Below are 16,491 nucleotides of genomic sequence, written 5' to 3'. Positions count from 1 at the left end.
TCTAATTGCATATCATATATGTAAATTTATATACATATATTTGTGCAGTTAATATACCAAAAATTATAAATAAATTAGTTACACATTAATATACAAACAGTAATAAATATATTAATTACACAAAAATATTTTTAAATTGTATAAATACTATATATGTATATATATAAATAAATTTGTGTATAATTTATATGGAGTAAATATACATACATATATACAGAGAAATACAGTTTACAAGAAAATGTACTTATTTTGTTTGCTGTTTTTATTTTCTCTCTCTCTCTTGTTAACTAAATTTGCAATTTGCATTTTAAATAATTTTATAGCCTAACTATTTACGTGAATCTCGTGCACGTAATTTTTTGTTATTGTTTTCGTTTGCTTGTGCCCCGTGGCTAATGTCTGGAAGCGATTTTGTTTCTGTTTTTTAATGAATTTTAAATTTCACTTAAGTTGGCAATGCCAACTGGCCATGCAGCGTCGTAAGAATAATTTAATAAACAATTTTGATATGTAACTACTTTGCTGGCGGCGGCTTCTGATTCAATGGATGGCAACGACCAGCGTAAAGCGCTGCGGGCAAGGACAATGGTGGCAAAAGAAGACTCCGCCCTCTCATATTTGGATATTCGCCAATCCACAGGTTGCCCAGGCACTGCGCTTGACAGCTAATTGGAGCCAACTCTCATTCTTACGACTATTTTATGGCTGGCACACAAAAGGCTCTCTGTCCGCATGGACATTAAGGGGTCCCTGTCGGCACCTGAGTCTTCGTCGTCGTAAGACAATTATGAAATGACCTTTTTATAGCCTATTATTAGCTTTACCCAAGTGGGGTATTGTGATTGCGTTTGTAGCGGGCGCACAGGCATAAAGGGACTGAACTGAGCAAACTGACAACATTTTTATGCTTGACAATATCACAAGTGCTTTCCTGTTGCGTACGCAAATTTTGCGAATTTATATACGGGCACATAATATAAATGAAATGTTGAGTAATATGAAAATGAGCGGAAAGAATCAATAAATTTAAGTATCATAAAATGTGAATACAGTGTGGAGTATATAAAAAGCCAAATATACTATAATATAAATGAATTAGTTTGTTGTGATGTACAAAAAAAGCAAGAATATATTTTATATTAAATCTTTAGCCATCATAATCGGTTAGCCGGTTAATATTTCATTAATTTTTCAACAATCAAATAATATAAACATAGTTCTATTATATTAACGAAAATTCAAAATGCTTTCTCAATCCTGTTTAAATATTTTTAAACTACTAATCGATTTCCATATTTGGCGGTCTACCGCTTGCTAAAAATATCGCAAGAGCAGTAGCTATCGATTACTATTGCACCAATGACTCGGAAATTTGCGAGATACTTTAAAATTTCAATTATATTGCTAAATTTATCTAAATAGTTATGCATATACTAAATAAATATATTGTATATATTAATTTGGATATAATAACACATTTACTAATCATCTGTATATTAAAAATGCTATGAAAATGAATATTCATGTGCAATCACTACGTTTATGCCGCTCATCTCTAGCGCGCTTGGTTGCGGTTCGCTTTTGCCGGCTAAATAAAGTGACCAACTGTAAAATAAAGTATAAAAATGCAAAAACCAACTGAAGAGGAGACATTTCAAATACAGGCCCTGGAAATACGAGAGCCAGATGAAAACTTTGATCCACAGAAGCCGCCAGAATCTGGCGAGGAGTACCTAACACACATGCTCTACGAGCGCAAACGTTGTCCCGCCGTGGTGACAAAGCGTTCCGCGAAAATCAAAAATAATATCACAAGCAACGGATATGAAATGCTAAGCAGCGTAAGTGTTGGGGTATTCCCATGTTAATATGAGTCTAACTATTATAACTGTTGCAGCCACCTTTGCCGCCTCACAGGTGTCTGTTGCCCACGCCTGAATGGCGCGATGTCCAAGTGAAAAATTTCAACAATGCACGCGAACGCGTTGCAGCACTGCGTCTGGAATTGAAGTCACATAAATACGATCAGAGCATTGAGACGCCGCTCACAGCAGACGTAGATAAATGGCAGGAATTCTGTCGCACGCAGCAGCCGCTGCTGAGTATTTTGCTGCGGCTCAGTCAAAGCGATTTGGAGATGTTGCTGGAGATGCTTAGCAAATGGCTGCAGGGGCCATCGCTTGAAGCCGATGAGCCCAGCACGTCAGCCAACGCCACGAAACCCATAGATCTACTGCATGACGCTTGGCTAGCGCGCTGGCTATATGCCAACCTGGTCTGCCTTCATCTGCCACTGGAGCCGCATGTGTTCAGCACGTTGCGCTGCATAGCTCGATCCTGTGTTCTGCTGCGTAATCAGCTGCAACCGCAGGAAGTGGAGCGTGCTGCACCCTATAATCTTATGATTACATTGATTGTCCTATGCTTTGCGCAATCAGACTTTAACGTTTACCTCTAAGAAGATTCAGTTCAATATCCAATTTCCAATTTGTTCAAAATATAAGCTAATATATTTATAGTTTCCTAACTGCTCTCGTAGAACCTGCTGTACGCTTGACAGATGTGACAATTGGTCTCATGCTCAAATGTGACTGTTGCAGCCAACGAGTTGGACTGCGAGCGAAAGTTTGAGTTCGAGTGGCTGCACTGCGTCGAGTCGGAGATGGTGCTGAGGCTCGCGAGAGATTGAGAGCTGTGTCGTGTGGTGATCGAACAGGAGGACAGCCGTCGTGACTGCTGCTCGTACAAGAGTTGGCTGCTCGTTGAGCGGGCGAGGCTTGTGTCGGTGCTGCAATTTGAACCCTTCGAATGGCAGACAGTTTTCTGTTTGCGTGGCAGCTCCAGGCGACTGAGGCAACGGCTCTGTGCATGACGATTGCTTATCTCCCGCTCCAGATTCACTTTGCAGCATTTGCGATGCTTGTCCCGCGTGGTCAACTCCGCTGATATCTCCACTTTGGGCGCCAGAATGCCCGGAAAAGCAGAGGTGGCCTTCATCAGCAGCTGGACATTAGCTGAGTGTTCGCAACTGAGAGGCGGCACAGGTGGCTGCATTAGGTCTGACAATCTACCCAAATAGTAGGCCAATCGACGTCCATTCTGCCACATAGTGATCTCCAGTTGCTCAGAGTTCAGCATATCCCGCATCTGATCTATAGAGTTAACACCCTTGAAGTAACCCTCCATGGTGAACTCGTCGTGACAGAGCATAGGGAAACGCGGCTCCATGGCGCCAGTACGAAAATAGTAGCCCAGTGTCTTGATAGTGGCCTCCAAACTGCCGTGGGAGCACAGCCAGACGCCCGGACAGGTCACCTAAACAAAATCTGGCAATTAATATTAAACCTTGTGAATAAAGTAGTACAAACCGCATGTAGATGCAGCACTAGGCGCATATAGAATCTCTTGTGTGGCATTGTAATTTGTGCTTTTAGTAAGTGTTCGAATTTTCACTAGCATTTTGTATCCAATGGTTGGGGGATTGGGGATTTGTATTTGTTTTGACAGTAAGAACGTTGCCAAGGGCACCAAGACAAAATTTTAAATATTGCGCGCCTACCTAACGATAAGTGATACGAATAATAATCGATAACATTATTACCAAAAGACAATGTGTGAGCAAATATCGTGAATTTCATAAATAAAATTAAATCATCTATTGACAATATTATTATACCTATTTTTATTTAGTAATATGTTTATGAGAAAGACACGATTTTTATATAATAAATAATTGAAATTGAAGCTTTACCGCTGCTACATAACTATGTTACAAATGAACATATTTATTTCCGTGTGAATGTCAAAAATAAATGAAGAAGTGCAGAGATAAATACGGCTACTTTTAATCAATTATCCCACGTCAGTTTCTTTGATTACATTATTGACAGCTGTTGGAAATGTTGCGTCAATTATTCATATTTTTATTATTGGTCCTCCTAAGGGACTCAAATTGTGAACAAACGCCTGAGGAGGAGCAGGGCGTGCGCTATGCAAATCGCTGCGAAGCCTGTAAAATTCTTGCCGCTGAATTGGAAGCGCGATTGGGCGAGACCGGTAAATCGCACGATGTCATTGAAATCGGCTACTCCGTGGACGATGTGCGGCCGAAGAAGCGCACCGAATACAGGCGCAGCGAGTTGCGTCTGCTCGAATCGCTGGAGAATGTGTGCGAGCGTGTGCTAGAGTATAATTTGCACAAGGAGCGCACCGATAGCACACGATTCGCCAAGGGCATGTCGCAGACCTTCCAGACGCTGCACGGATTGGTGGACAAGGGTGTAAAGGTGGATTTGGGCATACCCTATGAGCTGTGGGACAAGCCGCCCGTCGAGGTCACCCAAATGAAGACCCAGTGCGAAAACATGCTCGAGCAATACGAGGATGCCATCAGCGATTGGTATTTCAAGGAGCAGCAACAGAAGTCTCTGCAGCAGCATCTCTGCGAAGATCATGTGCTGAAGCACGCTGAGGAGCGTAAATGCCTCAAGGAACAGCTGACGGAGGAGCAAAAGCCCAAGAACAAGAAGCGCAAGGCCAAAGGCGACAAGGAAGAGCTGTAGTTGAGCGCGTTAGTTAAGTCTTAAAGAGATTGCAGTTTATCCTAAGCCTAGCCATTTAGTGATCAAAGCATTTGTAGTGAAGTTAGACGACTTACTCTCTGCATTCCGTAAGCTTCCGAGCTGACTGAAAGCCAAAATGTAACTGACCCACTATCGATTGGCAGCGCAATTCCATTTGCAGCCCTTGACAAATGGGGTGGCCGGAAATCGACATGTGTGGGGATGGTATCCAAATAGTGTATATTTTTATACAACTTTCGTTTACACGATGATCTTTTGTAACGTGATAAAGAGCAAATGTAACATGAACTTTAACTTTCGTTAGGATATCTCTTCGAAATTGATGTTGCTCTACAAATAAGTCAAAAGTTTCTTATTTATGTTTTAATATATCTAAATTTAGGTTACCTAAAGAATTCATTGGAACTATGATTCATTTTGAACAGTTTCTCCATTTATAGCACTTTCTATAGCAGAAATGAATATGAAATTTATGAGAATTACTTTATAAATAGAACTGTTTTATGGAATGTCTTTAAAATAATATTACTTAAAGAAAAAAATCTGATTTCAAGCTACTAGAAACTTTTGCGTTGTAAATTTTAACTGATTAAGATTAATCCATCTCACAAATTCCATAGATTTTAGAGAAACTTTTACTTTACCTTATAAACCTCACCTCAATTCATATTAAATTATTATCAAATGAAATTAAAATACTTTTTGCTCAAGTCGAAAGTAAAATTACCATGTACTTTAGCAGCCAGTTAACCAGCACAGTACACATTGTAATTATTCTCTTTGATTTTATTGCGTTTAATTTATAATCACGCTTCAAGGACTTCATATAAATGTAGCATATGTATGTGTATTGTAACTGTGTATCGTTTCGTTTCCGTTTTGTGTATAATAAATACGTTACGTATGTTTATAATTATTAATGTAAAAAAATAAGTAATTTGTTAGTAGTTAGTTTAGTTCATCTTTCGTGCTGCAGTTGTGTGGAATCACTTAGAAGTTTCGTTGCAAGCGTCAGTCATTGAGTAAACACAAAAGAAAAGAACACAAAGAAGGAAAAGGACGCAGTCTAGTCTTTTTTCTTCTTGTTCTTCTTCTTCTTTTTCGTATGCTGCGACTTGGTGCTGTCGATCCACATGGAGCAGATCTCTGATTGATTATTTGAATAATCTGAATTATGCTTAGAGCTTCATCACATCCCACGGATCGTCCATGTAGTGCAAGATGGCCTTCTCGTGCAGTTTGTCGCCAAAGACCTCGCGCAGCAGCCGCAGCACCTGCTCCTCGATGAACGCCACCTGATCCTGGGGACAGTAGTCATCCCGGGCCGAATGCGCCATTGTGATGGCCACGGGCGGAACGGGCAGACGTTGCAGGAAACGCTTAAAGTGCGCAAAGTAATCCTCCAGCTCCTTGGTGGTGCTTATATGATGGGGCAGTCCATTGTTATCCGTGGTGCTGCCCGAGTCGAAGATGAGCAGCCAATCGATTTCATCATCCGGATATTTCGCCTGCAGTTGCTCGGCCAAATGGAGAATTTTGGCATAGACCTGGGGCGTGATAACTGACTCGTCGGGTCGCTCGAGACCATCAAAGGTGCGCTCCTCCTCCAGATGCCAGAAGATGCGCTTCAATGCATCCAGCTGCTTCTGTCGCGTCTCCGCTGTGGCACAAAAGTCGGCAATGGTGGCTGTGCCCGCTCGCTTGGCCGGCTCCACGCTCTCGAAGTGAAAGATCTCCGTCAGCTGCTCATAGCAATTGGCATCTTTGTAGATTTCCAGAAACGGATTCGATGTGCTAAAGAAGTCCAAGTCAATGTCCAATATAAAGGCCCCAGCGTCCTTCTCCGACAGAAACTCTGCGGGATCCAGCGCCTCGCTGTCAGCATCGTGCACCTGAAGCTCCACAGAGCGCGCCTCCTGCAGCTCGTCGCTGGTGCAATAGTTGCCCTCGGATATGAAATAGTCCAGCGGACAGTCCACACCAATGCGATCCTCCTTGTGCCCGATCTTGAACTGATGCTTGCCTGTGGGAATCTGCTGACACCACGAATTCTTCAGCCAGACAACGCGATTGAAGTGACCTAAGGGGATGGGGAACAGGAGATGGGTATCTCTCTCTCTCTCTCTCTCTCTCGCTCTCTCTCTCCTTACTAGCTCTGTTGAAATCTTTGTCTTACCTGCATAAAGGGTGGGCATAATCCAGTTCTCGATGCTCAACTCGTTGAGCATAACGTCCTTGTCGTAGCTGGCGCTGGCTGGTATATCGCGATCCACCACCAAATCCGGATGAGAATCGAAATGTACCAGGACATTACGCTCCAGCAGCAAATGCCGTGAGGCCAGGCATCTGTAGATGAACTCCAGCACATCGTTGTGATAGTCCACAATGAAGACGGGTATGCGATTGAACTGACGCAAGCTGAGCTGTGACCGCTCCACGGCAACCAGTTGAGGCACCTGCTCCTCGGACTCTTCTATTGGCTTCTCCTTCGGCTCATCTGTATCTCCATCATCATCCTTTTCGGTTTTCTGTCGCTTGTGAGGCGGAGGTGTCGCGTCGCCTTCGATTTTGTCTTCCCCCTTGCCGCCCACAACGCTTTCACTTTGTAGCGGCGTCTGCAACTCCGCCGCCGCTGCCGCCGTACTTTCTATTTCCGTCGTATCCGATTCCATCGTTGCAATTTGAATTAAATCTTACTCGAACTCTTTTGATACAGTTGGCGGCGCGTGCGAAATGACGCAGACTATATTTCACCAAAAAAATAGATATATATATCAGCAAGGCAGACGACCTCGACACTCGGCGTTCGACGCCGTTTGTTTTAATGCAAACAATACAAATACAGTCGAAAACGATTTTTTGGGGGGAAAAAGTGGGATTGTGCAAGTGGGAGGCAGAGAGACAAGACAAAAAGCTAATAAACCCATTAGTGATGGAAAAATATCGAAGTGCTACCGTGTATCGATAGAATCAATTGATATTGGTGCTGCCACACACACGTTAAGCCAGGGCTGCACGATAATCAACAAGTGACCGGCTAACCAACAAGTAGCTTACAACTGGTGCTGAAACTGACTAAAAGCTTCACTGTGCATTGACTATGATTAGCATTTCCATTTGAAATGCTTCATAAATCTAAATCGATGTTTTTCAATATATATATGTGCCCAATTACATAATTGTATTAACTATAATTAAGTTTATATTTTTTAAATATAAATAATATGCGTATTTATTTGCATAACGTTAACTCAAATATTTGTAGTATATATAATTTAATTTGTTAGGCAGCAATAAAGCTCGCAATGCGCAAAAGCTTGCCAGCCCACGCGCAGCATTAGCAGTAGCAGCAGCACCGGCAGCTTTTCATTCATAAGTTTTTTCCGTTTTACTACACACTATACACACCTACACACGGACACGTGCTTATGTACAACTGTTTCTGTATTTACATACATATATATACATGCATATACAAGCAACATGCCAATAAAAAAGGGAAATGGAATCGCCCACGTTGGCATTTTTGTTGGCTGATTGGAATGCGTAAAACTCTGCCGTGGCGGTCGTAGCCGTCGTCGCAGCCGCCGTTTCTGTTACTCACTCACACAATATGCCGCTGCGTGTGGGTGGAAATGAATGGCGTGCTGGAAGCAACGCCGGCAGCGGCGTTAGCGTCAACGTCGCCGTCACCGTCACCGTCAACGCCGCCGCCGCCTCCTCTGCCAGCGTCGCCCCTTGCGCGCCTGACATGCGTGGGCGTGCAATTCCGCAGCGCGTTATCAAAAATAAAGTGTACACACATTTATATACAGACACTTTGCAGGGGTATATACCTACATACATATGTATGTATGTCTATAAATGTAGATATGTATGTGTTTGTTGGTGTATGTGTGTAAGTATACGCATTTTGGCCAGGCCAACGGGCGAGGCTGGCGTTGCCGTTGCGTGGGCCGCGCTGCCTTGCGCTCTGCGGCAAATTACAATATCCAAGTGGCAAGTTTTTTGGGCCGTTGATGACGGCGCACTTTTATATGACGCCCACACGTCCGCACGCTCCACATTTGATTTTTACAAATTACGTGGGTCAACATAATTAACGGCCCTGCCAACCAAATGCGACTGCGAATGTGAATGGCGGTGCCCAATGAAGTGAGCAGCGGAAGTGACAGAAAGCAACAACAACACCAAACACAGTCAGCAACGGCAATTTCCAATTGAAAAATCAACTGGGAAAGTTCACATTTTGGTTTATTGATTCAATTGGCTGCAATTGGCAATGCGGGCTTACGGCCATTTGTTATTGTTATTGTAGTTTGTATTAATTACAAACACACAGTCAATGGAGCCCAAAGCTCAACTCCACATTCACACACACACAGACATACTTAATGATCGTCATCGTCGTCATTGTTGTCATCGTGATCAACTGAATTTCACATTGCGCTCTCAATTCTCGCAATTAATTTGCCTCCAGCTTGACCCCAAAGGTCAAATACAGCCGCATTAACCTTCGTTAGCCCCTTACGGCCCAATTGAGTCAAGCAGGCAAGGCAACATTTTTCCGCTTGACGCTCTAGTTTAAAAATACATGCCCATAAAATGAAAACCAACCAACCAACACCCAAAATGAGGAAATAGAAAACCTTAAAAAATGGCAAGGAAAACAGACAGCGAGGATGGCTTAGACAATTATTGACTAGGACTATAAAAGGTCAGTTACAAGAATGAGATTTAAAATATCGCAAGACTTACACAAATTAAATTCAAGTTAATCATCGATATGTGCTAGTCGATAAATTGCAACTAGTGCATAGGATTGCATACATATATCGATACTTGAAGCGTGACTTACATAGATATGTAACTATCATAGCATAAGCTCAAATCAAATATCGGTTTGCGAAGTAAACAGACTTCATTCGAATTACAAATCAATTCAAGCAATATTTTATCTGAAGTGCTGAGTAAATCTTATACAATATTATAAACCTTTCACATGCTTCGAACGTCTTGAACAGCTCCCCGAATGACGTCAAAAGGATTTTTGGCGTAGGTGTCTAAAGCACAGCACGTGGAGAAGCTGTTGGGGCTGTTGGATGATTGCGATTGTTCGACTGACTTGTTAAAACTGAGTCACCCTGCGCGACTTTGCTACAAGAACATTCGCACACACACACACACACACACACATTGACAGAAACAAGTTGAAGAAGCCAGAATGTTTCCCATACAGATGCGCGAGTCAGTCAGTCAGGCAGTCAGGCAGTCAGTTAGTTGGCCAGGTGTAGGTTTGCTTTATATCAATCGCCAGTTTAGCTGACAAACAAATTGTGGCGTCATTGGCTCACACAACAACACCTTAAACAAATCCGCAAAAGTTGTGGGGGCCAGCTGGAGCAGCCGGCTCTGGTCAAAAATCGAAAAATAAAAAGAACGTCAAAAGCGTTGATCGCCGATTGCCCGACTGGCGCCCACAAACATCCGCTGCATGAATCAGTTTTGGTATTATATTGCTGCACCACCACACTAATGCTGGACAGCCTCCACAGAGACACGCACACATATGGAGTGGCCTGGTATGCTGCAGATCAGACCGGAAGTATGCCAGCTTAATGCGCTTTATATGTATGTATGTGTGTGCGAGAGATATCTCCTCTCGTATATCGTGCTTTTTTTAGGTTCTTAATCCCTTTGGCGTTACTTTAGGTCAGTTACTGAAACGATAATGCCACATGGGGCAAATGAATTGCTATGGGCGCTATGCCAGATTAGTACTAGTCTTAGTACTATGACTAATTTTAGACTCGAGAAATCGAAAGTAAACTGTGTGCACATTTATCAATATATAGATTATAGAGCTCGTGTAATGCCAAGGATGAGCACATTCAACTATTTTTATAGATTGTTGTATTTGCTGCCTCAATTAATCATATAACACATTAAGCAATGACTATACAGCTTTACAATAGAAAGTTTGAAGATTGTGAAATAATGTAAGTACATATTAAGAATAGATATATATATATACAAATTAATGTATTGAATATAAATAATTTTAATAGTATTATAATATGAATCGAAATAGTAGATACTAGATATTATAAACCTTTTCTAACTTGTCTAATAGACTAGTTCCCTAGCTGACAGTTGACTTCGATCTTCACGCACTTCGTAGATTATTGTATTGCTGGGCTTTCTTTTATTTTCTTTATAATCCTAATAGAATCTCTGTCTATGAGATAGGTTACTCATAAATCAATTCCATAGTGGTAGTCTAATCTCTCACTTCTAAAACAAATTAGTTCCGAGAGATTTTTTTTAACAATTCAGTACTATTTTATGGTTAGTATAACTTGACGATTTGCAATCAAAATAAATGATCATGGATATTAAATATATCATTTTTGGCATCTGCGTATAATTTTTCGCTAAAACGCATTTCTTTTCTTTACGTTTCTTTTTCGCTTCCTAGAATTCCTTGTCAGACTTGGAACTATTTTTGGACGGATGGGATCATACTAGAAAGATTCACTCTCGTTCCACTGCTTTAGTCAAGGAAAAATTATTATTGTAAGCATTTCGTTCGAGTTCCCAGAATTTAATAGCCCGAGAACAAAATGCGTAAATCACAGAAATTCACCTTCAGCTTTTGTCGATATAATTAATTGGCCGATCCTATACCATATACAATACATAACTGACTAAGACTTGGCAGCGATAAATGCCAGAAAGAGCTTAGTCAGTCAGCTATTGTATTCCTTTAGCATAACTCAATGACGATGACAATGACAATGACAATGGCAATAGCATTTTAGCCATATTCATTGATAAACTAGTTCGCATTGTGTTCATGCACATGCATGAACATAGAAATATGATAAGTATGGGAACATATGAATATACGAAGATCGTATACATGCCTCCGACGCACTCAACGACTAGCAAGTAGTGCGCTGGGAAAAGATAAGGATCACATGTACGGACTCTATAAATAGACAAATGGACACCAACCCTTGCAACCCCAGAGTCAGATATGTAAGAGACGAACGCTGAGCCTTACAACCTCAGCGATAGGATAAGAATAGCTAATAGACCCACGCGGAGCCTTACAAACTCTGCGATAAGATAAGAATATGTAATAGACCAATGTTGAGCCTTACACACTCAGCAATATACGCACTAGATTTAAGGGTTGAAATTATGCATGAGTCTGGGTATATAAACCCAGGCTCAGAAGAATAAAGATCAATACGAAACTAAACACCATCATAGTAAAGTGTATTCGTTCATGGTCCTTCGAGCCGGATCACAAGTCTACCAAATACCAAATGTTGTGACAGTTGTATATTAAATTAAAAAAAGTGGTTTCCTCTTTGGCTTACCAATCCACGCTGTGAGTAGAGGCACAGCAAGATCAACAAGGCGATCAAAACAAAAACACCTCCAACGGGTTAAGCCAAAAAGAAGATCAATCACAAATAAACAAGAACTACAACAACCGCAACAAGATGCTGTCAGACAAAGCCATTGAAGTTCTAAAGAAGCAAGCAAGCTTGTTTGACGTCGTGTTAAAGGCCATAGCTGATAAGGAGGCGTTAGCAGTCGTGAATAAGTTGGCAGAAGAGTTCACTGTCAATCACGCGGCGCTAATACAACTCGGTATCCCAAGCAATCATCCGTATTTTATCCAGAATATATACGATGTATTGCGGGAAAATGTCAGGACCTACAAAGAGGCCCTTATGAAGGTCGAGATTACCGACCCCGATATGGACGCCGATAGACCATCCACTAGCAAGAATTGGCATATGCAAACTGAGGCACCCAGGGAACAGGAAATTCAACAAGAAGTACTGTTCTCAAAAAGCGGTTCGACCTCAATGGGCTATCTAGTAGAACTTGTGGACAAAAAAGCTCTAAAAGTAAGAAAAGAAATGGCAGAAGTGACTGCTATCTTAGAGCACAGCAACAGCGCAGATATTCTTACCTATAAACGCAGGTTATCTTTCCGATGGAAAAAAGTTCAGTCAGCGCTAGCAGATTTAGAATCAAAATATGGAGAGCATTCCGCCTGCAGCGATGAAATAGAAGAACTGGAATGCAACGTCGATGAACTGTTATCTAGACTTGACAGAAAATTACACGACTTGCAAATTACAAAGGAAGACGTTCCAGAGCCACCGAAGTCGGATCTTCCCCAATTTGATGGAAGTCCCAAAGACTGGCCAACGTTCTTCGATATGTTCTCCGACATGGTTCACAAAAGGAAGGATTTCAGCGACACAAGGAAGCTGAACTACTTAAAATCATGTCTCAAAGGAGATGCCCAAATGGTAGTGAGCCATTTGTTAAGTGGATCATCTGCTAGCTACAATTCGGCGTGGGAACTTATATGTAAGCGCTATGAAAATAAGCGTAAGATATTCGCAAACGCCGTTAACCAGCTAGTGGACATGGAACTGCTGGAAAACGAAGATGAAAGCAGGATCCGACGATTCTTGGATACAGCAAATGAGAATATTTTCATCGCAAAACGAACAGCCCAAATGGGTAACGATGCTGATGCACTTATCGCTCAAATTTTGCTACGAAGATTCTCGACTGAAGTCCTACAACTTTACGAGCAACATGTAAAGAGGGCTAGAGAAATTCAATCCTTACAAAACGTACTGGAGTTTGTTGAGCAACTATACAATTCAATAGACGCAGTACAGATAAGGGACGTCCAGACGCTTGTTGAAGCAAAGAGAACGAGCTACAAAATATGCCGATTTTGCAGCCTGGACAACCACGAAATTACCAGGTGTTCAAAATTTAAAGCAGAGCCAGTTAAAAAACGTAAGGAGTTTGTAACTAAAAGTGCTCTATGTTTTAAATGCCTAGGTTCCCATAGCATGAAAGAGTGCCAAAAGGATTGGTCATGCAAGTATTGTACCAAATCACACAACAATCTGCTTCACGAGGATGCGAACGAAAACGAGACCTTCAGTAGCAATTGTCTCAAAGAAAGCAACGGACAAGATACGCTGTTGGCAACTGCGCTTATTCGGATTAAAAACAAGTCCGGAAAATATGAGCAGCTAAGGGCCCTCATCGATGGAGGCTCGCAAAAGACATTGATATCTGAAGAGGCCGCTCAACGACTACAACTGCGCCGAATCAAGCGGAAAGTGGGAGTACAAGGAATTTCACAAAATGTTGAAGTTCTAAAAAACAGCGTTTGCTTGACAATCAAACCAAGGATGACAAGCAAATTCGTCACCAGAACAGAGGCACTTGTTATGGCAAAACTGCAAAGAGCTCTACCGAGCAAGAAAATTGAAATGGACATCAATAAGGACTGGATGGGCTGCAAGCTGGCAGACCCACATTTCAATGAACCCGGCAGAATCGATGTTGTGATTGGCGTTGATTTACTCCCCTCAATAATGTTGGGAAAAGTTAAAAAAGTCAACGGTATGCTGGGGCAAAAAACTGAACTTGGATGGATTGTTTCCGGGAACATAGCTAGAGCAGTAAACAACAAGGTGATCAGCGCAACAACGACGATATGCCCGGATAACCTCGAACGCTTCTGGAAGCTTGAAAATAACTCAAGCGGCTCAAAAGAGAACAATAAATGGGATGGCGAAGGCCGGCTAGTAGTCTCCATACCATTTAAAAAAGACTTCGAGTCAGGAAAATCGCGCAAGCACGCTATGACACGATTACTGCATATGGAAAACAAATTCAGAAAGCATCTACAAATATTCACGGAATATAAAGACTTCACTTGGCATGGGAACCGCCACCTGAACAAAGGACCAAAGTAAGGTTCATCTGGATGTCACATTCTCTGGGCCCCGCAGAATGTTCAAGTACGAACATGAGACCTCAAGGATTGCAAGCATGGACATTTCGTCAAGATTATCAATAATTATCATATCTCTATTTCTCGTGTACACAAGTAAGAAAAGGAACCAGGGACAGGAATTGTCAGCTATTACTTTCTCTGGCCCCCCGCAGAATGTTCATGCACATGCATGAACATAGAAATATGATAAGTATGGGAACATATGAATATACGAAGATCGTATACATGCCTCCGACGCACTCAACGACTAGCAAGTAGTGCGCTGGGAAAAGATAAGGATCACATGTACGGACTCTATAAATAGACAAATGGACACCAACCCTTGCAACCCCAGAGTCAGATATGTAAGAGACGAACGCTGAGCCTTACAACCTCAGCGATAGGATAAGAATAGCTAATAGACCCACGCGGAGCCTTACAAACTCTGCGATAAGATAAGAATATGTAATAGACCAATGTTGAGCCTTACACACTCAGCAATATACGCACTAGATTTAAGGGTTGAAATTATGCATGAGTCTGGGTATATAAACCCAGGCTCAGAAGAATAAAGATCAATACAAAACTAAACACCATCACAGTAAAGTGTATTCATTCACATTGTCTAGAACGGATTTGGTTAGAGTTGAGTCAGTGACGTCATAGTTCGGCTATAGCTCTATGAAATCTGGCTATGCATCGAAATGAATATCAATTTGCACATACGCAATTGGCAATATATCGCCCAATTAAAATTCAGTTTTTCAGGTGGCCGGCGAAAATCGAGCAGGTGAGTCACACAAAGCTAAAGCATTAGTCAGCCAAATCTGCTATCGGCCAGGTAACATTCAGAGCTAGTTAGACAAAAAAAAAAAAAAACAAAGCAAGAAAAACCAAAAAAGCGCTATCGGCGTTATCTGTTCGCTGGCTGAGCTACTTTGGGGCGCGTCCAGGGACGCACCCCTGTACGGGCTGACCTTGTGGGCGTTGTTTTCAACTTTTTTCTCCTTTTTTTTTTTGGAGCGTCAAGGCCATGACATAGACTGCACTTTGATGTTGCCAGGTCGCGTAATTTATACCGCAGGGCTTACCTAATTTTCAATTTTCTCTCAACTTGTTTCCAAGTCCCACGCGTTTTTTTTTTTTTGCGTTTGCCCAGCTTCTATTTCCAGGCGTGTCGCAGGCTCGCAGAGCCCATGGCTCCCTAGCGCCCCAGCCGGCGCCCCTTTAGTGAAAACGCGTGGGCCGTGAAGCGCAAGTGGGCGGGCCGGGATGGGCCACGAAGGGGGTTCGTTCGAGGGCGCTTTGCTGTATTTGCCTTTTGCGTGGGATTTTCATTCATGAAAATATCTGCTTCGAGTCACACTTTTGCAGCTGTCGCCATTGCCTTCACCGTTGGGTACATAAAAAGCACGTTGCGCTGTGTTTGAGTGTGTGTGTGTATGTGTGAGAGAGAGTGCCTATATACATATACACATAAGCTTGGGCCACAAGTTCGAATCGCCGCTTTGCCGCTCTGCCTCCCTTTAGCAAGGCAGCGCCTGCGCTTTGGCGTCTGCCTCAATTATGTGTGTGTGTGTGTGTGTATGTTGGGGTCTCTGTCGCTTGGGGCCGCTTTTGGAGAAATTTTCTGCACGCGCATAGGCATATCCTTGAAATACTGAGGCTTGTGTCATGTTTGTTGCCGTTGTTGTTGCTGCTGCTGCCTTTTTGCAAATATCAGGGTCACGGTTATAAATTTAAACATTCTGCTAGTCTCCAAAAACGACCCTGTTGGCAACCGATGTCCTTGCGGACATTGTGTGCGTGCATGTGTGCGTGCATGTATGCGTGTGTATGTGTGCTTCTTCAACCGTGTGTGTGAGAGAGACTTAGCTGAATATTTCAACTTCATTGATGAGTTTTTGGGCGCTGTTCAACTGTTCCATAGTCTATCAACCACTCGAAGTCTGTTAACCGCCCCGCATAACATTTACGCAGTTGAGCTTCCACTTCACTCAGCCAGTTACAGCGCCACTCCGCCAACCCCCACCCCACCCAACTTTTACTAATGCTCCAATGGGTTCGCAT

At 42.3% G+C, this 16,491-nt stretch overlaps 4 protein-coding genes across 7 annotated transcripts; 2 read left to right on the top strand and 2 right to left on the bottom strand.

Annotated features, from left to right (window-relative positions):
- The first annotated feature begins 1,516 nt into the window (after nt 1-1,516).
- On the top strand, nt 1,517-2,527 carry Gem2 (Gemin 2). The gene is made up of 2 exons (XM_089468859.1): nt 1,517-1,841; nt 1,898-2,527. Exons 1-2 carry the CDS (start codon nt 1,626-1,628, stop codon nt 2,456-2,458), a joined length of 777 nt encoding a protein of 258 aa, XP_089324985.1. The 5' UTR covers nt 1,517-1,625; the 3' UTR covers nt 2,459-2,527.
- LOC149269259 (spermatogenesis associated 6-like protein) lies at nt 2,488-5,147 on the bottom strand. Of its 4 annotated transcripts, none has more exons than XM_089468857.1 (3): nt 3,677-3,796; nt 3,369-3,559; nt 2,488-3,326 (listed from the first exon to the last, which is right to left on the bottom strand). In XM_089468857.1, the coding sequence occupies exon 3, from the start codon at nt 3,226-3,228 to the stop codon at nt 2,524-2,526; it is 705 nt and encodes a 234-aa protein (XP_089324983.1). In that variant the 5' UTR covers nt 3,229-3,326; nt 3,369-3,559; nt 3,677-3,796; the 3' UTR covers nt 2,488-2,523. The 4 variants fall into 4 exon arrangements, with proteins under 4 accessions (XP_089324983.1, XP_089324981.1, XP_089324984.1 ...); XM_089468855.1 differs by having other exon boundaries at nt 2,488-3,315; XM_089468858.1 differs by lacking the exons at nt 3,369-3,559; nt 3,677-3,796 and adding an exon at nt 4,658-5,147.
- CNPYb (FGF signaling regulator protein canopy b) lies at nt 3,900-7,441 on the top strand. Its single transcript, XM_089468860.1, has one exon. The coding sequence runs from the start codon at nt 3,900-3,902 to the stop codon at nt 4,560-4,562; it is 663 nt and encodes a 220-aa protein (XP_089324986.1). The 3' UTR covers nt 4,563-7,441.
- Nucleotides 5,355-7,527, bottom strand: MESR6 (misexpression suppressor of ras 6). Its single transcript, XM_089468847.1, has 2 exons — nt 6,760-7,527; nt 5,355-6,663 (listed from the first exon to the last, which is right to left on the bottom strand). The coding sequence occupies exons 1-2, from the start codon at nt 7,253-7,255 to the stop codon at nt 5,762-5,764; spliced, it is 1,398 nt and encodes a 465-aa protein (XP_089324973.1). The 5' UTR covers nt 7,256-7,527; the 3' UTR covers nt 5,355-5,761.
- Nucleotides 7,528-16,491: the final 8,964 nt, after the last annotated feature.

This window comes from Drosophila arizonae, chromosome 4, assembly GCF_054131065.1.
Source record: "Drosophila arizonae isolate 15081-1271.41 chromosome 4, UAZ_ARI_1.0, whole genome shotgun sequence".
Lineage (NCBI taxonomy): Eukaryota > Metazoa > Arthropoda > Insecta > Diptera > Drosophilidae > Drosophila > Drosophila arizonae.
The sequence above is the reverse complement of the archived record's forward strand: the minus strand, read 5'-3'. Positions and strand labels throughout refer to the sequence as shown.